At 34.1% G+C, this 23,995-nt stretch overlaps 2 protein-coding genes across 2 annotated transcripts; both read left to right on the top strand.

Annotated features, from left to right (window-relative positions):
• The first annotated feature begins 653 nt into the window (after positions 1-653).
• Positions 654-11,746, top strand: LARP1A (LA RNA-binding protein). Its single transcript, XM_039044625.2, has 15 exons — positions 654-1,380; positions 2,307-2,826; positions 3,028-3,187; positions 3,857-3,947; positions 4,214-4,285; positions 5,853-6,111; positions 6,233-6,401; positions 7,349-7,418; positions 8,050-8,154; positions 8,245-8,585; positions 8,757-8,900; positions 8,988-9,051; positions 9,559-9,704; positions 9,930-10,034; positions 11,195-11,746. Exons 1-15 carry the CDS (start codon positions 1,132-1,134, stop codon positions 11,343-11,345), a joined length of 2,646 nt encoding a protein of 881 aa, XP_038900553.1. The 5' UTR covers positions 654-1,131; the 3' UTR covers positions 11,346-11,746.
• A 3,695-nt stretch (positions 11,747-15,441) lies between these two features.
• Positions 15,442-23,187, top strand: LOC120088297 (protein argonaute 4-like). The gene is made up of 23 exons (XM_039045495.2): positions 15,442-15,633; positions 17,064-17,331; positions 17,488-17,693; positions 17,798-18,022; positions 18,122-18,258; positions 18,339-18,436; positions 18,519-18,616; positions 19,057-19,216; positions 19,308-19,424; positions 19,504-19,611; positions 19,696-19,758; positions 19,828-19,941; positions 20,015-20,180; positions 20,255-20,367; positions 20,517-20,654; positions 20,809-20,939; positions 21,480-21,545; positions 21,713-21,776; positions 21,878-21,989; positions 22,070-22,143; positions 22,239-22,333; positions 22,418-22,449; positions 22,577-23,187. Exons 2-23 carry the CDS (start codon positions 17,065-17,067, stop codon positions 22,750-22,752), a joined length of 2,760 nt encoding a protein of 919 aa, XP_038901423.1. The 5' UTR covers positions 15,442-15,633; position 17,064; the 3' UTR covers positions 22,753-23,187.
• Positions 23,188-23,995: the final 808 nt, after the last annotated feature.

Below are 23,995 nucleotides of genomic sequence, written 5' to 3'. Positions count from 1 at the left end.
GATGTCTTTCATTTGATTAACTCTTTCGAATCGATTGCACTAAGATGTATGATAGTAAAAAAAATAAGAATAAGAAAATAGATTGCTAAAATTAGGAGGTTTAACTAAATTCCATAGATAAATTGACATTCCAAAATCAATCAGACTAAATCGAAATTTAACACTCGTAAATTCCAATACATGGATGCACAATTATTCTAATGCTCGTAGATGTGTGAGTTCGAGTTTGATATGAGATGTCGTATTTATTGTTTTTTTATTTGTTTATTCTTTCAATAAAACAATATTAGAATGAGGATCAAATGTTTAAGTTTAGTATACCTTAACATTTTTTTAATAAAATTTTTAATTATAAATCTAGTTTATGGATTCTCGGTAGTCTTTATTAAGTCTATACTTTTGTTTGAAAACCATTTAAAAAGTGAAAATGACAATGAAAAAGACATTTTTTTTAATAATGACAAGGTAGGGTAAAAATCATTACACACAAGAAAAGGAAAGAAACCAAGAAAATTCTATTATTACAAACTAAATTTGAATTTATGAAACTGAGACAAGAAAAAACTAATTTGAAAATAAAAAAATGATTGGGAGAAAAATATTGAAGCATTGAAATTAAGAAATTATAAATATAGAGAATGGAATTGTTAATCGAGAGAGAAAAGAAAGTGGGGAGTTTTAGTGGAAGCTCCAAATAGGAAGAGAAGAAAAAAGGGAATCGAAGGATATCGGCCGATTCCCTCACACATTTGACAGTCACAATTACAGCTCAGTCGCAGTCCTTTCTCTTCCTCCTTCTTTGCCCTCGCTATATAAATTCTCTGCAACTCAATTTCACTCTCTGCTTCCGCCAAACTTCCTCATTTCTCCTTCTCTCTCCTCTTCATTTCACACCTCCCCTGCTTGCTTTGCTTCATAAACCCTAGCACTCCACTTCTCCGACCCTCTATTGGCCGCTTCTTCCTCAAACCCACCTTTTTTCTTTCACCTTCTTTGATCCCTACTCAAGATAGTACCTCCATTCACTTTGGGAGCTTCTTGATTCTGGGCTTCTTCCAATTTCACTTCTTACTGTTTTTCCCTCTTCAGTCTCCTAGGAATCTGGGTCTTGCTTTGAATCTCCTGCTGAGAATGGTGATGGTGGACACCGAGGTTACTGACGATAACAAAGACACTAATGGCCGAAAGTCTCCTTGGAAGACCCCGGCTGCCGTCGATGGGAAGGACACGGATGCTCCTGTAATGGGAGCTGATTCTTGGCCTGCACTCGCCGACGCCCAGCGACCCAAAAATCTCGATGCTACTACGTCTGCTGTGTCTTCTGATTCAGGGGAGGTTTCTGATGGAGTAGCTCTTCACTCTCCTTCTTTAGGAGCTCAGGTCAACTTCCCCCAAAACACGCACACACACACTCACGGACGAAAATGGTGGTTTCAGCATATAACTTACAAAATAGCATAAAGTAAATATTGTGGGATGCAACTATTAGTTATTGGTATCCGCTTTGACTTATTACAGATTATCATATCCTTGTAAACTTAACGACTCCCATTATTTTAGCGTGCTACAGAAAATTTGGAAGTTTCTTTTAGGAGTTTGATTTTAGCTTCATTCGTCATGGTTTTGTTTTGTTTTGTTTTTTCCCGTTAATTGGTCATGAATGAGCTAATTTTCTTAGACATTGGCCTGATGCTGTTCAATCAGTGTGCAAAATTTTCAACTGCAACATACCATTCAACGGAGGTTTTCTGGGTTTTCGCATGTTTTCCTCATTTTCTCTCACCCCTTCCACCCACTATTGGGGAGTCTCTGAATTTGGATAAATATAATGCTGCACGATGGCGAATCATTTTCCCGGTGAATAATGCTATCTATGGAGATGCCTGAGCGAGTGTCAGGAACCCTTCCAGCCTCTTTTGGGCAGACTGTTTTACTTCAGTTTCCTTTTCTCCTTTTCCAGCTGATTCCCTCAGTTCCCTTTATTCTGTTATTGTTCTTTATTGGCTATCTTGTTTTCTTGACCTGAAAATGACAGAAAATCTCTGTGTATGTTAACACAAACAATTAGTGTAATCTTTAAGAAACTAAGATTAGTAGTTCAATATTCCTATAAATGTCATGTTTGTGTTTGGCATGAAATTCAACCAGTGAGTATCCCGGTAAAGTCCATCACCTATAGGCTATAGCTATGAAATCTTGTTAATAACTAGTTACATTCCTGCCACTTATTGACTTATTATATCCAATTTATTTTATTTTTCCTCTTGCATATAATTAAATGGAGATCATATGGCCCTTTCAATCAGGGAGGATATGCACAAAAGTCACCTGCCTCTCGGAATCCTAATTATTCACACAAGAATTTCCAACCACATCATCAAAAACCAGGTTCTAAGCGCAACCCAAATGGTGCTCCACATGTCTCTGTTCCATTTCCTTATCACCAACCACCAATGCCTCCGCTTTTTCCACCCCTATTACATCCTCCTCATCTCGCTGTTCCTGGATATGCTTACCAGCCTCGTCCTGTAGCTGGTGTTGAAGTACATATGATTAAGCCTGGCAATGAGGCACCAGTACAAGCTTTTGTTCCACCTGTTGAGCCTCCCCCACGAGGTGATCCAAATGGTTATGTTGTTGGTATTCATAATAGAAGACCTAATATGCAGGAGTCCGGTGTTCATTGGAACCATGGCTGGCATCATCAACGGGGATTTAATCCAAGAGACAACATTTCCATGCAACATGGTGCTGGACCACGCCCTTTCATACGACCACAGTTTTTCTCTCCAGCTCCTGGCTTCATGGTTGGTCCAAGTTTTCCTGGTAATTATGCCATCCTAATTACCCTTGAGGTGTCTTGAGATATTAACCTCCTTGTTCCTCTTTATTCTCTAAGTAAAATAATCTGCTACACAAATATTTGAACTGCTCCAAATATAAATATGTGCTGTTATGTTGTTGGACTATACTAACATGAAATTATTGATTGTATTAGTTACCACCAAAGACTTCTATGTTATGCAGGACATGGACCTATGTACTATGTTCCTGTTCCACCTCCTGATGCAATCGGGAGACCTCCTCAGTTCATTCCACACTCTATTAATCCAAGGGCTTCAATGCTTCCCCCAGACTTGCTAGCACTTCGGGCCAACATAATAAAACAAATTGAGTATTATTTTAGGTAGGTCAACCATCAATCTAGAAAGAGATTTTCCCCCTATTTGTTGAGAATATTGAGACTTTGATACTTCTTTACATTAGATTTGCCGCATGTTAAGAACCGTCCTTTTATATATTCTATTTATTTATTCAGTGTTGAATGCTTTTTTTTTTTTTTTTTTATTTGGTCTTTGTCTTTGTTTTATTTTTATTTATTTTATTTTTTTGTTTTTGTTTTTTGTTTTTTGTTTTTTTTTTTTTTTGAGGATACAGAACTTTTCATTGAAATGAGGAAAAGAGAATAATGTTCAAGATACAAAGATATAAAATTAAGACGAAAAACCCTTCTACAACAAAGCGCAAGATCAAAGCAAAGAAAACTAAAACAATCCAAATAAAACATTAGAACTCTTCATTGAATGCTTTGTTGTACCTGGATTTTGGCAATATTTGTGCTTAACCTTTTTTTTTTTTGGGTGGATTATTCTTTTATTACACTTAGACAAGTATTTCATTCCTATTGAATGTAGCCTTGTTATTTATGTTTTTGCTTGGCCTTCTAATTCCAGTTGGAGAAGCTCTTTGACAGTTCCCTTGCTGGTTGAGTATTACTCATCTATTTGTAGCTTTCCACTTATCAATGGATATTTTCTCGTTTGTTATATGATCTTGGGTTTTTCTTTGGTTGCAGTAATGAAAATCTGAAGAATGACCATTATCTAATATCTTTGATGGATGACCATGGATGGGTTCCAATATCAGCCATTGCTGAATTCAAAAGGGTATAGTTTAATATTTATTGGAGTGTTTCAGAAAATAAGCCCTTTTTTTCCATCTAGTAGATCTGTGACTCTGTCCCATGGATTCATGATATTTATAATCATGACATTATGGAACATGTGGTGTACTGATAGGTTAATTGTACCTTGCTGTTATCATGTTCATGATATGTATTTGGCCTAGAAATTTCACATTTCAGTTATCATGTTCTAGTAATTCGAAGATTTATTCGTCGTTAACATTTTTTTCCTTGGAATTTTGGTTCCAGGTTAAGAAAATGAGCACTGACATTTCATTTATCCTTGATTCTCTGCACTCATCTGCAAGTGTCGAAGTTCAGGTATTTATTATTTTGTTTCATGGCTTTGTTGTTCGTTTCTGTATTTTTGGGGCAAAAGGGAATTCATATGAATTATCTGGGGAAAATATAGACTTCAAAAATCTGATGACAATAGGTTTTATTGATTTGAGTTCTAATTCATCCCCGTTTAACTTTTTCCTTTTTTAATTGACAACCCTCTTCTTTCTATCAAATTTACTTTTCAGAATAAATTAAATATACTTGGAAGCTATATTATTGCCTAGCTCTTTCCCCTGTTAGATGGATGCAGAAAATTTTCAGTTGGCTTGAAATAATTTTCTTATCTATTTATATTAATCTAAAATAACACTCATTCAAATAAATATATTTGAAGCTACCCACTTAATTCCTCAGGCATTTTATGTTGCTTGATTCTCGACGTAGTAGGAATTGGAGCACATGCTTCTTCTTCTTGGTATTTGTATTTAGTTCAATTCATCCTATGAAATGCATTGAGCAAAAACCTTGAGACTGCAAGGATTCTAGTGCTGCAGTTAGAATGATGAAATTTAAAACTATTGACTTTCTGCAACACTCTTTTCTTGCCGTCATATTGAGAAACCTATCTAACTAGAATGCTATCGTGTTGGTTGGTATCTAAAGTCCACAGCTTTAAATACCATAGTTTGATAATGCCTTTATTTATTCATTTTTTTTTTTATTTATTTCAGTTTTTAACTTTTAATGTGTAATTCCTAACTCTTTTCTGAACGCATGCAGAAATTAATATCTTTCCTGTTCTTATTCTCGTTTTAAGATAGTGGGATTGCCGGGATGGCATCCTGGCTGCATTTTGAACTTGTACAAGCATTTGGTTCGTCTTACTTATTTTAATGAATGAAACATTGCTCCTAGTGTTACTAAGGTTTTATTTCTCATGGAGTTGCAGCATCGGTTTTTAAGTTAGGTGTGGAACATACTCGAATGTGATGATTTAAGATACGAAATTGATGCAGGACAGTGGAAAGGGAGAGAGTAGAAAGATGAAGAGATAGGGGAAGAGAGAAGTGTCCTTTTGATGAATTTGGTGTTTGAGAATCTGTTTTGGTCCTTTCCATATGAATGAATTTTGAAGATCCTTCTTTTTAGTGATGAAATGGTGGATTGTGATCGCTTCACCAGTTTCTATTTAGCTAGTTACTTGGTTTGATGAGGATGTACAGATAGAGCAGAGGTGACAATTAGCGTTTTGCTAGGGATCTAAGGATAAATCTGAAAGTATTCCTTTGAATTTAAGGCAGATTGGTTGGATGTGTGCTTGAATAATGTGGACCTCAAATATCTATGTGATGGCTCATGTAGCAAAATCATAATCCATGATTTAAACGGTGGCTTAATTCTCTGACATATTTATATTGGACTTTTCCCACTTAAATACCCTCTGCTTTACCAATACAACTGCTGTACCTATGTGTGCAAATGTACTTGAAGAAGAAGGATCCAAAGAGTATTCAAATAAAAGCATGTATTGAAAATGAATTAGAAACTACACAGGCTTGTAATAAAATGAATTCTACTTTACCTTACAAAACTTAATCTTCTGCAGGGTGAAAAAGTGCGAAAACGTGATGAATGGTCAAAGTGGATTCCAGTTCCTGCAGACGCTAAATCAACATTAAATGTTGAGACTTCATCTAATGTGGTTGTTGAAACTACTAACTCTTTGGCGGATGAGAATGCTTCAGATGGTTGTGGAGTGCTGCCATCTAATGATAATATCAAGTCTTCACTACTTCAGAGTTGTTCTCGGGAGAAGTTCCAAAGCAGGGACAGCCTGGAAGTAGCAAACCTAGATATAGTGGAAGGTGATAGTTTGATTGTTCAGCTTGATGGAGTAAAAAAGTACTGTTATGAACGTAGTAGTTCAAGTGGGAGATCAATTCAATAATCATCTGTTGGTTTTGTGCTGATTGTAACTTTGTTCAGAACATTCTCGTGGAACTGTGCCTCCTCAAGGCATAGAGATTTCATCAAACGTTGGTGCACATACTGTTGATGACCTTTCAAGCCAATTTTCAAGCACTTTCATGCTTGATGAAGAGCTAGAGATTGAACAGAAAACGGTAAAAAAAGATGATTTGACTTCAAATGGAAGGTATATGATTGATTCTAGCTTGGTAATTTTAGTCCGTTCTTTCCTTGTAGAATGACCATAGGCATTATACTTAAGAGGATAGAATAAATAAAACAAGATTATGTTTTTATGATGAAGGATGCGATTGATCCATGTTTGTTTGTTTATTGTTCTTGGTCACTTGGTGGAGGGATTTCAATTGGTTAATCTCACTTGGTCAAACACTTCATTCAAATCACTGTAAGACATCCTTTTGTTTGAAAAACAAAACGTTTGTGGATACATTTGTGTAGCTTTCTTTTGGGAATATTTTTTTAGAACAAACCGGAGAATTTTGTAAGGATTAGGGTTTCTAGATGGTGTTTTTTGGTTTTTGCTTACATAAGAAGGTGTGTCTCCCTTAAATCTAATTCCCCAGCTTTATTTATTTATTTTTAAAATTTTTATTTTATTTTATTATTCCCCCCCTTCCCCCCCACCCCACCACATTTGAGTGCCATTCAACAATTTTATGGATGCTTGGGAGACTTCTTGCCCTCCGTTAGATCCTATTTAATGCAAGACTCCTCTAAATTCTCTTTCATACGCATACAAATTTCTTTGATTTCTTCTTCATATCTAATTTCTCCTTTTCTTCCATGCATACAGCATACCTTCCATCAATTCTTTAGTCTATAATTACCGATAAATCTATCTTTCCTCTCTCACATGTTGATGTCTTGCATGGTTTAGTGTTATAGATTTTATCGTACAAGTATGATCTACCTGGATCGCAACAATGTTGTTTGGCATGATCCATTGTTTGTTGGAGAGTTATTATGATTTTTTATCGTTTTCCTTAACACACACACACATATCTTTTCACTCTATACAATGGATCAGATCCATTGGTGTGGTGATACAATTTGTAGAATGTTCTAAGCTTGTTTTGTTTTTATTTTTTTAATTTATGTTGATAATCCATCAAGGATTGACGAAGACGATGACGAGATTGCTGTCAATGATCAAGATGTTCAGAGACTTATTATTGTCACCCAGGTAGATGTTATTAGGGAAAATGATCTACTTCCATGTCGAGCAACTGCTGCTCGCCTTCATAACATTAATCTTATTTTTTATATTGACATTTGATGAAGATCAAGTCAAAATATTCATGTCATCTTTTTATATTGTTATTATCTGTTGTTGGATCATGTACGAACCTTGAGTCAATCTTTCATCTGAATATTCTTATTGAGAAGTGTAAGAAATCAATAAAAGTTTTGTTGTCCCAACTTTTCTATATCAGAGGATTTGCTTGGTTTGTGTTCTGGAAGATAAATATTTACTTGGAAATAAAACTACCAGTGTATTAGTTGGTCATAGTTGCCCCCAGTCTGATATTGTGGCATTGCCATCTTTATTTGGTAGAATTTTTTGTTTCTGATCAGAAGCAGTTGTGCTGGTAACTAGTTAAATGAATTTAGGATAATTTGTACTTTCAAATAGATTTAGTGCCAGATACTGTTTATTTGTGTTTTATGAGACTGTATTCCCCTTACTGATGGCAATTCTCGAATTTCCCTTTTTTTTAATCATCCAGAAAGTGTTCACGTATACAGTTCATGTCCTATTCCATTTCTTGTATGGATTTTTTTTAAAACAAATTTCCACCATAATTGCTTTGCAGAATCGTGCCATCGAAAAAAGGTCTGCAAATGGAGGCAAAGAATCAAAATCAATATCTAAAGAGCTTGCTTCAACAATAAATGATGGCCTTTACTTCTACGAGCAAGTTGAGAATCTACCATCCCTCCTATTTTGTGTTTATGCAATTCTTTCCTCCAATTTTGAATGATCGTTAAAGTTGTTTTAACATGCTAAGGTACTGGAAAAAAAACGTTCTAATCAAAAAAAGAGCAAGTGCAACTCAGAGAATAGGGAGGGAACCTCAAGATTATCTAGCAGTGCTTCAGGATCAGCACGGTCAAAACCTAGTGAACATTCTGCTGGATACTGTGGTTTGGATGAAATCGGGAATGCTAGTCCCAGGAAGAAACAAACTAAAACTTTCCCTAAACAACAATCATCACATAAGCAACGCTTTTTCTCCAGCAACTTTAGAAATCATGGAACGAGTCGGAACTCTCTTGGCATTGTAGCAGAGAGTCCACCTAGTAATTCTGTAGGTTTTTTCTTTGGTTCTACTCCCCCTGATAACACAAGGTTAGTCTGAAAGAGCCATTATTTGTGTATAAAATTTCATAATATAACATCTCTCTGCCGTTGAGAAAAAGGAAGTTACTTTCTTTCAGTTTCCTAAACAAATAAATCATACTCAAATTGCTTTCCCCTCACTTTTATGGGGCTAATACGGGTATGGTTTCATATTTACAGCTCCAGGCCATCGAAATTGAGTGTTTCTCCTCATGGAAATTTCCTTGGCAATAGTCCACCAGTGGGTTCCCTTCCCAAGTCCTTTCCACCCTTTCAGCATCCCAGTCACCAACTTCTAGAAGAGAATGGTTTTAAACAGCAGAAGTAAGACACTCATTTACTTATGAAATATTGCTCAAATATGAGGATAGAGGCTTGTAACGTGAAGTCTGTTTATTGTTCTCATTCTAGGTACCTTAAATTTTACAAAAAGTGCTTGAGCGACAGAAAGAAGTTGGGAATCGGTTGCAGTGAGGTGGATTACCTTCCTAAACATTCCCATCCCATCATATTTATTGCATCTCGGACAAAAAATTATGCATGTGCATGGAGTTGCCATAAACTGCATCTACCATTGGGCCTTTTACTTATATTTTATGTTTAAAGCCCAGACTTCTGGATTACTTAATCTGCAATGGTGAATCTTCCGTGAAGATATTCATATGAACTTCATTAATTATATTTGATCTTTCATTCTTTTTTTAATCATTGCTAGGCAAAATGAGGACAAATTTTAAACATTATAAGGCCTCCCTTGGCTTATATCTAGTGAAGTTTTTTTCAGATCTATTCTTCCGTCATGCTAACTCCTGCTGTCTTAACTGTTTATACCGATTTCTTTGCCTTCATGGTTATAAGTAATAACACACTTGGCTTCTGGGAGTTTACATTGTTGAACAAATTCTTATATAGTTGATGCTACCAATTTTTTACATTTACCTTTTATATACAAGTTCTCCTCTAAAGTGATCTATTTATGCAGGAAATGAATACTCTATATCGGTTTTGGTCTTATTTTCTTAGAGACATGTTTGTCGATTCAATGTACAATGACTTCCGAAAATATGCTCTGGAAGATGCTGCTTCTAACTATAATTATGGAATGGAGTGTCTCTTCAGGTTCTACAGGTATTGATGATAAATCGTGCTTTCTTTTTCTTCAATGCATCGTTTACATTTTTCTTGCTTACTTGCCATCTTAACTTCCCTTAACTTCCCGAAGTTTCAGCCTGACTCTGTTCCCTATAGTGTTCACTTTTCTAAGCATAAATTTCTTATATGAATGAAAATTAGGTCCGGAAATAAAATCTTCTGGTTTGCTTTAATAAATTTGACCATATTTTCTGGTATCAGTTATGGTTTGGAAAAAGAATTTAGAGAGGATCTATACACAGACTTTGAACAGCTTACCCTCGAGTTTTTCCAGAAAGGAAATCTTTATGGCCTTGAGAAATACTGGTGAGTTCTTACGCATTTTCTGTTATTTTCAAGGTGTTTAAATTATGACTGCATGCTTTAATCTTATTAAGTTGCTTTATCTATCACAAGTAAATTGTTGCACTAATGACGAAATTATCAAACAGTAAACTGACAATTTTGTTCGGTGGTTTTAGTGATCGCAAACAATAAATAGAGGAATGCTGTCTTCTATAATTTATGCTTGGGGTTCTTATCATGATAGACAGCTTGTATTTGATCTGTTGGAAAAATGACGTAATGTGAAAATCTGATAGGATAATCAATACATTTTCGTGAACATTACCTACCAGAAGGGTGGCCTTCATTCTTGGAGAAAGGCATGAAGGTTAAATTATTTAACTTCAGTCATATGCATGATCAAGAGGAGGATCTTTCCACCCTCTTTTCATTAATAATGAAAAGTTTTGTTTCATTTAAAATAAAAAAAGAAAGAAAAACAGAGGTTCTTTGAAAGTTCTTGGGGAGGAGGCCTGGACCTATCTCTTTTGAGTCTTTTTCAATTAAGAATTTAAGCTATTATTTTTTATCCCCGGTTCAAAACCAGCCCGCCCCTCTGTAACTTTATAATTCGTTTGCAGTGATTTTGGCTTTTTTTTTTTCCATAGTGTATTCTTTCATTGAGAAAATGGAAGTTGGTTTATAAATACACACACGCACATATATATTAAAAAATAGGTTAAATTTTACGAAATACCCATGAACTTTGAGGTAGGTTTCAATTATGTCCCTAAACTCTGAAAAGTTTCATTTGTACTCTTTGAAAAAGTACCCTTGAACGTCAAAATTAGTCCCAAAAAGTATATATTTTCCATTGAAATCAAGATTGAAAATTGATGCGACAGTTATAAACACATGCCTTCCAAGGTCTAGTTCTCTCCCTGCTTCGAACAAAGCTTCAAAAGTAACTGGCTTCAGCATTCTGTCCCCGTTCCATAATAGATTTTATGGAAAGAGTCTTCTTCTTCTTCTTGACAGTTTGAACGCACTATATGATATGCTTTACTTTTGATCATCCTTTCTTTAGACTTGGAAGTATCATATTTCAGACTGTTCATAGGTTGAAACTAGTCAAGTTTTCAATTCTTCTTCTGCTCCTTCTTTCAGCCGATTGTCTTAACATTATTATGTGTACTTGGCAGGGCTTTCCACCACTATCGTAGACAACGTGATCAGAAAGAACCCCTAAGAAAACATCCAGCATTGGATAAGTTACTTAGGGAGGAATATCGTAGCTTGGACGATTTCCGTGCTAAAGAGAAGGCAGCAAATGTAAAAGAGGATGGGAATTAGAATGATGCGATGAACATTCCAATTTTGAACGACATTTCTAACAACTTGATAGTTTTGAGTTGAGGAGCAAGTTTGGTTTTGAGGCTAAAATGGCTCTGTACATTATATAAGTAAATGGCCTCTGTAATGGCTGTGCTGCTGAGGTTACTTATAATTTGAGGTGAGGCTGTTTCTGGGGTATATGCCTTCATTTTGGTGCTGTGTTGCCTGCCTGCAAGCTTGAAGGAGAGATCCCCATGTTGTCTTATTAGTCACATTTGTTTTATCTGTGGACTGTAACATTGTAAATAGGAGAAAAGGAAATTTTGGATAAGGGAAAAGAAAAGAAAAAAAAAATATTGTTGTTTAGGCATTATGGAAATTGAATAAGAAGAAAATTTATTTTTTTTTTTGGCTGATTATTTACTCTAATCTGTTTGTTTGGCATTAAGTGTTACCTACAGAAGCTTGTGAATTTTGAAAACTTCATTTTGTACTTCAACACTTTTTGTCTTCATTCTCTAATTAACATATTTATTTACTGCCTTAAAAGATGGTTCGTATTGAAGCAAGGGGAAACATGTCTTCAAGAGTAGATCTTGATTTAAGTGAAAACAGACCTATCTTTTGGGGAGTAGTATTTAAACTTATTTTTTAAAAGTTGTTTTTCTTAAGTAGTCATGAATTTTATCAATTAAAATTGCTTTTGCTATTTTAAAGGTAATTTCAAGCAAATAATGCTCTTAATATTTATATATCCAAAAACCAATTGGATGGTAGAGGTAGAGAAGTGTCTTATTCAAAAGGTTGATTTTGATTTCTCTATTTGTTTTTCCATTTTCAATTTTGGTTGGATTTGGTTTCCTTATTTTCAAAATATTCAATTTGATCCTTATACTTTCAACTTTAGTTAATTTAGATCCTCCTACTTTCAACTTTGGTCATTTGGATTTTCGAAGTTTCAAAACTAATTTTTTTTATCTCTTAAAATGAAATAAAAATGAAAATGGAGGGACTAAAATGATCATTTTTTAAAAATATAAGACTAAAACGAATCAAAATTGAAATCACAATAACCAATATGAAATTTTTTAAAGTAATAGAACTAAAAAATAATCTAAAGTGGAAAGTATATGAGCTAAAATGAACACTTTGAAACTATATGACTCTAATATTTAAACCTATATTTTACTTTGACCTCTAAAGTTTTAATATAATTATTTTAGTATTCAAACTTTTAAAAAGCAATTTTTTGTTTTTTTGTTTTTTTTTACAATACGTGGAATCAAAACTTCGAGGTTGATATTATGAGTTATGTTCAATTTGACAAATATTTTAGTATTTGCTATATTTTTTTTAATTTTTTTACTTTTAATATATTTTGCTCCATGTTTGTCATTAAGTTGCGCTTGAATTCATGCTTATATAAAAGTACTGTTATGGATTAGAATAATTATTTTTAAAAGTTCGTACTAGTTTTTTCAAAATTCAGACATTTAGGATTAGAAGAATCTTAACTGATATCTAAAATAAAATAAAATAAAATATTTTGATTACTACTTAATAATTACAGATATGTGAAAATCTTGGGAGAAAGAATTTTCCATCCCAAATTTTATCGAATTTGATTCATTCAACATTCATATTTTTTAGTACAACAATTGCAAAGAAGGGGTAGAACCTCTTACCTCTAAAAATAAGATTGTGCCAATTACCTTTGAACTAATCTTTAAATGATTAACTCTTTACATAGGTAGTCACATTTTTAATCTTTATACTTCCTTTATTTTCTAATAAAAAAAATAGAAACATGGGAAATCACTAATCTCTCTAGAAAGACTTGGGTAGATAACTTTTGAATAACTTTTAGGTTAAAAAAATATTGTTGGTCTGAACTTTAATTGAGTCCTTAACTTTAGTTGATACCCCCAATCTTTTGGACATCTACTTTTGTTAATGTAGGATTTTTATTTTTATTTTTTTTCTTTCTAAAATTTATTTTTTAGTAACTTGTTTATTACTTTATAATTGTGAAGCTCACAAGAGTATATAGAGCAAAAAATAAATAAAATAAAAATATTACATTTTATTTTAAATAGATATTATACTAATTCAAACTTTAAAAAATTTAGATTCATATATTTGGAAAGTTAAAGAAAAAAAGGTAAATATGAAGTATTGATCTGCTATCATCCCATTAAAAATTATATTGTTTTATTTTAGGCTAAATATATTATCACATACAAATATATTTTTGAAAATTTAGTCCCTTATAGAAATTTCTATGGAAAATATAGAGACTTCCTTTTCTTTTAAATTTATCAACTAAGTCTATCACATTGAGAGATTAAATTTAAAAAATCAAGGTTATTATATGGTTTTTTTTTTAAAAAAAAATTACTTCCTTCTACTTTTAAGTTTATTCCTCTAGTTAGGTTAACAAAAATCCTCGTAGTATTCATCGCGATCGAGATGGAAAATCAATGGGAGTATATATCCGTCCCATGACCCCAACCTATATATATATATAAAGCCCTTTTATTTTTTTAAAGTTTTTTCATAATATAATTAACTTTAAATTTTTATTAAATTTTAAAACAAAAAATTGTTAAAATATTTTTTATTATTAAATTAAATAAATAAAACAATAATAATACTAATTTATTCCTTAAAAGTGTATAATTTTAATAGAAATATAAAAAATTATTGATTTTAAATAAAAAATAAAAAGAACAATTAATGGAGGGAATTCAAGACCCGATCCCCGAACGGGGATTCCGACCCCAACTCTGACTCCTCAAAACGGGGAATGGGGCAGGGATGGGGATTAAAAATCCTCGCAGTCCTGCTTCATCATGAATGGGGCAGGAATGGGCCCCATCCCGCCCTGCCCCGTCCTGCTTCATCATGTCCCATCTTATCTCATTGCCAACCCTATTTCTGGTATATATTTTTTAACAATAGTTTAAAAACCAAATAAAAAATTTAAAAATTTAAAAAGTAACTTTTAAAATTTTAATTTTACTTTTAAATCTGATTTAGAATTGAACCATGAATGAAAAAGTAATAGACATAATTTTAAAAAATCGAAAATAAAAACGAGATTACTAAACCGGCTTAAACTATTTAGATAGAATTAAAAAATTTTAAATCGCTGTAAATAAATTAAATAACACAGATGATTTTAACGGAATGGGATATCGTTCAACCCACTTCTACAAATTTTTTAACACATCCACTTCTATTATTTTTTTTACATCTTACACCACTATCATTATTTTTATGCTATAAATATTATATTATATTCACAAGATTAAAATATTAGTTGGATATATCTCTAAATTTTCATTCATTTTTGAGTTTAATAAATATAGAAAATATCATCAATTAATCTGTAACATTACTATAAATACAATAATACTATAAATACTAATAATAAGATCTTTAAAAAGTTTTAAAAATAAAATCTATGAAAAAATCAATAATTTAAATAACTTTTCTAAATGATTTAATTTACAAGAATATGATTTTGACGTCCATAGACTTGAAATCAAATACATGATCTTGATTATATTATATATATTCTAATATTGTACTTATAAATTTAACAAAATATTATTGTGAATGAATCATATTTTGCTATAATTAAAAATATTTTTAGTAATTTTAACTTTCAATTTTCAAACAATTATCTTTTACATTTATTATCAATAATAATAATAATTATTCATTAAAAAAGGAAAGAAAAGGGTCCCAGCTTCTGTAGTATCATAAATAACAAATTAATGCTTATTTTTACCACACCGTAAAAATGCGTGTTAATCGAGTAAGAATGGGACCCACGCATCATAATGTGGGGAGAGGACACAGCCGCCATTTTGCGATTTTAATGGTGGCAAAAAAGTCAGTTGGAGAGTAGGGTTTGTTTAACACGCGGCGAAGTCGAGAAGTTGAGCAGCGCAGAGTGACGTTGTAAAGAAGACGCTACCATGCAATCGTGACCGTCCATTTCGCTCATCTTTTGATCCAAGGGGATCGTGGGACCCACGTGAGAGACGGTTAGGATTCAGCCAAGTCTGAGCTGTGATTTAGATTTTTTTTTATATAAAAGGAAAGAGAGGGAGCGAAAATAACGTCGTTATTGGGGCTGATTTCATCTCTCTATCCATTTACATATATACGTAGAGAGAGAGAGAGAGAGAGAGCGAGGCAGAATTGAGTTTGACTCGGACTGTGCTAAAGTTTATGCTCTTCATCTTTCCAGTTTCTAGGGTTTTCACATTCTCCCTTTCAAGTCTCTGTGATTAAGGTACTGATTTCATCATCATCTCTTCCTGTTTTCATTCTTCTATCTCTTAGCTCATGCTCTGTCTCTCATGCTTTAATGGCTTCTGAATGATATTCGTCCCTTCTCTTTTGTTTCTTTTTTTATCCTCTTACTTCTTTCCCTTTTGAGAGAAAATGCGGCTACTCTCGACTGTCATCCCTACAATGCTCTTCCTTTTTAGCTTTATTTTAACTTTATTTCTCAGATTATTCTTCCTTCTTTAAAGCTTCACAATTGATTTTTTTTTTTAATTTTTTTGTTTTTCTTCTCGTTGTTGAGACTGTCACGTTCTGCTGTAGTTTCGACGTTTTTTCTCCCCTGATTTCAAGCCTAAATCGGTTTTCTGGAGAACGGCTTGTGTTTTCTGTTTCCGATCATACTCGTTAGTGCATTTTTCGGCTATCGGCTTCTTTTTGTTTTTGTTTTCGAAGAAACTTCAGTTTTCATCGTTAATGCTTTAAATTTCTGGACTGTCCACGTGCGACGCCGTTTTTTAATATTTTTAATTTTATTTTTATTGTTGATTCGTCCCGAGGCTCTGTTTTGAAGCGTTGGTGGATCATCTCAAGATCCATAGAGGAGGCTTTATCTGCTGAAGTTCATGTGCATGTGTGTTTGCATGCTGATTATGAATGTTCTTATAGTTTCTAAATTACGTGTTGGACCAGCTGCTTAATGTTATGGCTCCTCTTCGTTGGATAGGGATTAGGATATGCTCATTTCTGTCGCTGATGTTTCTTTAAGCTGTCTCGCTTCTTTGTTTTTCATTATTCAAAGACACTATTCTCTAGTCGAATATTGAAACCATGACTTCTAGTTTGTAATGCCTTTTTATGGTATATCCTTTACGCATTTTTGCTGTTAGTTGGGTCCTTAATGTCGTTATCATGAACGTCATCATTATTTATTCAAGAATTTAGTGTGTCAACTTGATGTCCCTGGCAATCGGTCATGTGAGTTTTTCGTTGCGCGTTTGGTGAAATTCTTTATCCAAGGATTTAGTGTTTCGTTGCGCGTCTGTTAGTTGGGTCCTTAATGTCATTATCATAAACGTCATCATTATTTGTCCAAGAATTTAGTGTTTCAACTTGATGTCACTGGCAATCGGTCATGTGAGTTTTTCGGTGCGTGTCTGGTGAAATTCTTTCCGGTTAAGAGGTTTCTCATATGATTTGTCTGTTCTGGAACTTTGACGAGACTAGCTACTATGGTTAATTACAATTATCGTCTTCCATAGCGTTGAATATTTCTTGGTACTATATAGGTTTTTCAACTCTAACTATTTTGAATGGGAATTTTGGATTTGACGGTTGGTAATTGGGTTAGCATATGCGTATGAATTGTGGGTTTTCGATCTTAATAGTTCCTTGTTTATGTATCCTGTGACTTATTAGTCGTGTAAATTTCTTCAGGATGAGTTCAAATGAGCCAGATGGAAATGGAGCCGGAAATGGAGCTGACGGGGCATTGCCGCCTCCCCCTCCCCCTCCCCCTATTCCCCCTAATGTTGTTCCGATTCAAGCTGAGCTGGAGCAGGCTCCAGAATTTGTGAAGAAGAAGGTTGTGAGGGTTCCTATCGCCCGACGTGGCCTTGCTTCAAAAGGCCAGAAGATATCTCTGCTTACAAATCATTTTAAAGTCAATGTGACTAATATAGAAGGGCATTTTTTCCATTACAGTGTACGTTCCTTTCTTCATATTTGTCCTCTTATCTTTAAACCAATTTGTACTCTCGGTATTCACATTCAGCACTTCTGCTTAGAGCTTATATGATATTTATCTAGAGGTATTTCATGGTAATCATATTTATTTTTAAGGATCATTTACAATTTATAGGTTTCACTTTCATATGAAGATGGTCGCCCTGTTGATGGCAAGGGCGTAGGAAGAAAAGTTATAGACAAGGTTCATGAAACTTATAATTCAGAATTGGCGGGTAAGGATTTTGCTTATGATGGAGAGAAAAGTTTATTCACTGTTGGTCCTCTCCCGCGGAATAAACTTGAATTTACCGTTGTTCTTGAGGATATCACGTCAAACAGGTATGGTTATAATTGTTCTTCATTATGATTGAAACTATCTGAGTAATATTTGTCAAATCAAACCAGTTTGTTTGTCACTACATCATATAGTTTAATTCCTACAGGAACAATGGTAACTGTAGTCCTGATGGTCATGGAAGTCCCAATGATGGAGACCGAAAAAGGATGAAACGGCCCTACCGTTCAAAATCATTCAAGGTAGAAATTAGCTTTGCAGCTAAGATACCTATGCAGGCTATAGCAAGTGCTTTACGTGGTCAGGAATCTGAGAATTTCCAAGAGGCTATCAGGGTACTGGATATTATCTTAAGGCAGAATGCATCCAAGCAGTAAGTTCAACTTTTTGGTTTTACTCATTCCCTGAAAAGAGACATCTGACTGTAGGATTATTTTGATACTTTCTCTAACACAAACCTGCTTTATTGCAGAGGTTGCCTCCTTGTCAGACAGTCATTTTTCCACAATGACCCAAACTCTTGTACTGATGTAGGCGGTGGTGTCCTTGGCTGCAGAGGCTTTCACTCTAGTTTTAGAACAACCCAGAGTGGCCTCTCTTTGAATATTGGCAAGTCTTTGTCATCATACCCGTTCTCTTATGTTTGGATTTACTAATAATCTAATTGATTCTATTTTTTTTCCCTTTAGATGTTTCCACTACTATGATTATTCAGCCTGGTCCTGTTGTGGACTTTTTAATTGCAAACCAGAATGTGAGAGATCCTTTCTCACTTGACTGGACCAAGGTGACCAATGGTTGATTGATTTTTTTTTTTTGTGCTACGTCTTTTGCATTGTCTTACAGCTTCTCATATGTTTATATAATAGGCTAAACGGACACTGAAGAATCTGAGGATTCGAGCAAGCCCATCGAATCAAGAATACAAGATTACTGGATTAAGTGAAAAGCCTTGTAAAGAGCAAACGTATTATTTTCTTGCTGTTATCTTGTTGCCATTTCCTTATCATTTTTAAGTTCTAGTTTTCAATAAATAGTGATATTAGTGTTCACTACATTTTGACTCATGGGGTTTGAAAATAATTTTCAAAACATTTTTTGCTGTTTTTGCTTTCCCTTTCTTTTTCTTTTTTTTTCGAACAATCATTCTGTAGAAAGGTATTTAGAAATTGTTTTTAGATACTATTTTTGCTTGTATTCTTTTCATGTCTCCTTATCAATATCCCTTCTTGTTTATTGGAATTATAAATAATAATTTTGATGTGCAGAATAGAATTAAATTTTCATGCATTTCACAGTTTTTGCAAGCATTTTGAAGACCTAGATGGAATTGTTTTCCAAATGGCTCCTAAATGTTGTCTCATTTCTTATTTGGATATATAACTTTATTTTTGGTGCATGTTTTAGGTTTACCTTGAAACAGAAAGGTGGAAGTGAAGAAGATTGCATTGAAATCACTGTTTATGATTATTTTGTTAAGCATCGAAACATTGAACTTCGGTATTCATCAGATCTTCCTTGTATAAATGTGGGGAAGCCCAAGCGCCCCACTTATATCCCTGTTGAGGTGGAGCAATTAGTACCTCTTAAACTTGAAAAGATCATAATGCTAGTGATTGCTTTTCTTGCTCATGATTACTTTGATCTTACTTATTCAGTTGTGCTCCTTGGTATCACTGCAACGATACACAAAAGCACTGTCCACGTTTCAAAGAGCCTCACTCGTTGAAAAATCTAGGCAAAAGCCACAAGAAAGAATGAGGGTTTTGTCTGAGGTAGATCTTGTCTTTCTCACGCAACATTTGAATTTTATTTTTATTGATTCTTAATACTGAATCATTGAGGTCCATGCAGTCATTGAAAAGGAACAAATATGATGCTGAACCAATGTTACGGTCATGTGGAATTGCTATTAATTCAAGCTTTATTCAAGTTGAAGGTCGTGTTCTACCTGCACCCAAGGTATTACTTGCATTTGGCCTGTTGTTCTGTCTACTTGACCACTTAATTTTGTTAGTTTTCTGATGGACTTTTTTAATTATGAAGTTGAAAGTGGGCAATGGGGAAGATTTTTTTCCTCGGAATGGCCGGTGGAATTTCAATAATAAGGTTGGTATTTCCCTCATTATGTAATTTTCTTGTTAATACTGTGTGGTTTACAGTGCTGTTGAATTTCAGAAATTGGCTCAACCTACCAAAATAGAGCGATGGGCGGTGGTGAACTTTTCAGCGCGCTGTGATACACGTGGCCTTGTCAGAGACCTGATCAAATGTGGTGATATGAAAGGCATTGTAAGTTAGCTAAGGTTTATAGTTCATTGCTACAAATACTCAATACTGATTGAAATACCTTTTTGGTTTGTAGGCAATAGAGGCGCCTTTTGATGTTTTTGAAGAAAATCCACAGTTCAGACGTGCACCACCTATGGTGAGAGTTGAGAAGATGTTTGAGGAAGTTCAGTCTAAACTTCCTGGACAACCGCAATTCCTTCTTTGTCTACTCCCTGAGAGAAAGAATTCTGATCTTTATGGTAAAGTTTACTTGAGCACACCGCAATATGATTGGTTGTCCGAAGATGGAGTTGACAATTTTATTTTCACCCAGGTCCTTGGAAGAAAAAGAATCTTGCAGAATTTGGAATTGTTACTCAATGTATTGCTCCTACACGGGTGAATGATCAATACCTCACAAATGTGCTTCTTAAGATCAACGCTAAGGTAAGTCTATTTTTGCGTGTGTTTTATTGGTATATTGTGTACTCCGTTTGCTTCTTTTCTTGCACTGGGGATGAGCTTGTGCCATATGCCTGGTGATTCTGTTTGTTAAATGTTGCATGTTTCTGGCTAAATCCTCTCATCTTTTGTAGCTTGGTGGGCTTAATTCCTTGTTAGCCGTCGAGCATTCTCCATCCATTCCTATGGTTTCAAGAGTTCCCACAATTATCCTGGGTATGGATGTTTCACATGGTTCTCCAGGACAGTCAGATATTCCGTCTATTGCTGCGGTAACTCGCGTGATTCCGTACTTATTATGTCACCCAATTGCCCTATTGTCTTCCTTTTAGCATGCCTTCTAATATTATCTAAGTGTTGATTGTATCTTTGACCATAATTTGATCAATAAGATTCTATGGAAATGTCTTCCTACCTATTCTGTAGGTGGTCAGTTCCAGACAGTGGCCATTGATTTCTCGTTACCGAGCTGCAGTACGTACCCAATCACCGAAAGTGGAGATGATAGATTCTTTGTATAAGCGTATTTCTGATACTGAAGATGATGGCATAATGAGGTTTGATAGCTTATATTTAAAGTCATGGTTGCTGGATATTTTTTTCTTGAACTCAAGATGTTGCTGTATTATGTTGGGTCCCATTTGATAACTATATACTGATTGCATTATAGTTCCTTTATTCCAAAAGTTTAGGCAAAAATTAAAGAATATTTTAAAGGTCTATTTCTTGTTTTTGAAAATTTACCTAGAATTCAGTTCACATATGTAGCAATTGAATCTTACTTCACAAAGCTGAAAACTTGAAGAGCCGAGGATGTGTTTGGGAGTTATTTAGCAAAGGTACTTGATAAAAAAAAATGTATGAATTTGTGATGCTTGGTTCCAAATCCACTACAAATTTTCTCAAGGTACTTGATCTACGGCTCACCCAAGTATTGTCAAGTATTGGCTATGTTTTGAATACTGCCTTACATATATAAAGTTCTAAAATTACTAATTACTGTATACTCATATCTTCCTGCATGAAACAATAGCTTTATTCCTATGGTTCGTGGGGTTTGTTGACTTCAGAAGTTCGCTTTCTCTTTTGAATTTCAGGGAGCTTCTACTCGACTTCTATACTAGTTCAGGGAAAAGAAAGCCAGATCAGATTATCATATTCAGGCAAGCATTTCTCTTAATACTATAGTTTGCATGGTCTTGTGACATTTGCTTCAATGTGGCTTTTTAACGTTTGAGACAACTAATTTGTGTTATTTGTTATGTTAGCACAGCTTCTGTGTATATTTTGAATGCTCCTAAAGGATGCTTTTATACTTGTTTCTGCGTAGGGATGGTGTCAGTGAATCCCAGTTCAACCAAGTTCTGAATGTAGAACTAGATCAGATCATCCAGGTTTTGTGAATGGCGGCTTGGTTAAATAATAATTATTAACGTCTTTTATGATCCTTCAATTAGAAGTTTAAGATAATCTTAAATCTTTAAAATGTCTGTAGTCTTGCAAGTTCCTTGATGAAAATTGGTCCCCCAAGTTTGTGGTGATCGTTGCACAGAAGAACCATCACACTAAGTTCTTTCAGGCTGGATCTCCTGACAACGTTCCTCCCGGTATTCCTATAGATTTTTTATGGCGTGTATTGCAATTGTTCTACCCCTCTGAATACATAACTATTTACCCTTCTGTGTAGGAACTATCATTGACAACAAAATTTGTCATCCAAGAAACAACGATTTCTATCTCTGTGCTCATGCTGGAATGATTGTGAGTTTTTTGTTTAAAATTCTCTTTCAAAATCATTCCTGTTAGCTGTTTCTTTTGTTTGGTTGCTAATTTTTTCTCTCTTTATACTCTCCAAGGGCACTACGAGGCCAACTCATTATCACGTTCTGTTAGATGAAGTCGGTTTTTCTGCAGATGACCTGCAAGAACTAGTGCACTCTCTATCCTATGTGTAAGTAAAATATTCAACAGAAATAAATATTACATTCTTCATTCACGGGTTCATAATATGTTGTTTTTATCATCGTGTATACAGATACCAAAGAAGTACTACTGCTATTTCTGTCGGTAAGTCAATGTTCCCAAGTTCATCTACTATTTAACATTTTGTTTAAGTTGTTGCCCTTGAGCGTATCAAACCAAAGAACTCAGTTGTGGCTTTTAGTAATATTGTGTTCTCGTGTCATTGTTGTAGTTGCTCCTGTTTGCTACGCACACTTGGCAGCCACCCAGATTGGGCAGTTCATCAAATTTGAAGAAACATCCGAGACAGCCTCGAGCGATGGCGGGCTGACAAGTGCTGGGGCAGTTCCTGTTCCCCAACTGCCCAGGTTACAGGAGAAGGTTTGCAACTCCATGTTCTTCTGTTGAGGAGGAAGGGGTTGGAAGATGGTAGTAAGTTAGTGGTCTAATTTTGGTGCACAGGAGATGTGGTAGGCTTTGTTGTCCATCAATAGTAGATGGGAACCAACCTTTATTTAGTGACTCTGGGAGTGTTGTGGTTTAAAATGGCACCCTTCGTCCTTTGTGTTTGAACAACAAAAGAACCTTAAAAACTCCTTTGATTTTATTTTGTGATGCTGGCCTGCCTTTGTTTAGTATATATATATATATATAATATATATATATAGAAAAAAGCCAGCAAGGAGAAGAGGGGGCCATTTTGATTTTAGTATCCTCTAAAACTGGCAGCATAGTCGTATAGTGGGTCATCTTGCTGCAGGCTTTGTACTGCCTCCCATGGCAGATTTGAATCTCTTTTTATTTCTGGTTTATTAATCTAAAGCCTACAATTAGTGCCTAAAAGTTTTATACTTACCTTTTCGTGGTGACTTTTAGGGGACACAGATTAGGGCGTTAAATCATTCCCCTACTCGGACTGAATTCATCTCGATTTTTTTCGGCACAAAATGGATTTTGATCCTATGAGCATAAATTTAATCCTAAACGTGGCTTGTTTCGGTTTCTATCAAATGTTCCAAATTGCACATTATTAAGATTAGATTATCGTTTAATATTTCTTTAATATTTCTCTTTTGACTATACTTTTTTTCATTATTGAAACTTATTGACGTCTTGAGAAAATTAAAGTAACATTGAAATTTATACATTTAATAATTTTCTTGACGGGAGACTTAAAAAACTATATTTCTCTCTTCTTTGATCTAAAATCTGTGTTTATGTACGTGGAAAAACAATGTTAGAAATTATTTTTCATACCTACACTTCTAATAAAGTGATAACTATAAGTTGAGGGATCAAAATGTTCTCTAACCCTTAAAAAAAAAGATTTGGTGAGTAGACAAATAAGGGATGATCATGAGTTGGGTTGTTGTAAATTTTTCAATCCAAATAGTCCTTATTAAAAAATGAATTCGTGAAATATTTGAATTGGGTTGGTTTAGATTAATTAGGATTATTTTTATATATTGAATTTTTATATATTGAATTTAGATTAACTACTGAATTTAGATTAACTACTTCAGTGAAAATTTTCTGAATAAATTATTTTAAAAAGTATGAAATTAAATAGAATTAAAATCAATATAAACATAAATAATTGTATTATAAATAACAAAAAAAAAAAAAATTTAAGTTAATAATAAATTCTGAT

Source organism: Benincasa hispida, chromosome 10, assembly GCF_027475165.1.
Source record: "Benincasa hispida cultivar pf3 chromosome 10, pf3_genome.v1.1, whole genome shotgun sequence".
Lineage (NCBI taxonomy): Eukaryota > Viridiplantae > Streptophyta > Magnoliopsida > Cucurbitales > Cucurbitaceae > Benincasa > Benincasa hispida.
This window is presented reverse-complemented; position numbering and strand designations above follow the sequence as displayed.

Excerpts from the sequence above, each read along its gene's own strand:
- LARP1A (XM_039044625.2), top strand. The coding sequence starts at position 1,132 with ATGGTGATGGTGGACACCGAGGTTACTGACGATAACAAAGACACTAAT. Across the intron at positions 3,948-4,213 it reads CCATTGCTGAATTCAAAAGG|GTTAAGAAAATGAGCACTGA; the intron begins GTATAGTTTAAT and ends TTTTGGTTCCAG. Across the intron at positions 4,286-5,852 it reads CTGCAAGTGTCGAAGTTCAG|GGTGAAAAAGTGCGAAAACG; the intron begins GTATTTATTATT and ends AATCTTCTGCAG.
- LOC120088297 (XM_039045495.2), top strand. The coding sequence starts at position 17,065 with ATGAGTTCAAATGAGCCAGATGGAAATGGAGCCGGAAATGGAGCTGAC. Across the intron at positions 19,425-19,503 it reads GAATGAGGGTTTTGTCTGAG|TCATTGAAAAGGAACAAATA; the intron begins GTAGATCTTGTC and ends AGGTCCATGCAG. Across the intron at positions 21,777-21,877 it reads AACTAGATCAGATCATCCAG|TCTTGCAAGTTCCTTGATGA; the intron begins GTTTTGTGAATG and ends AAATGTCTGTAG.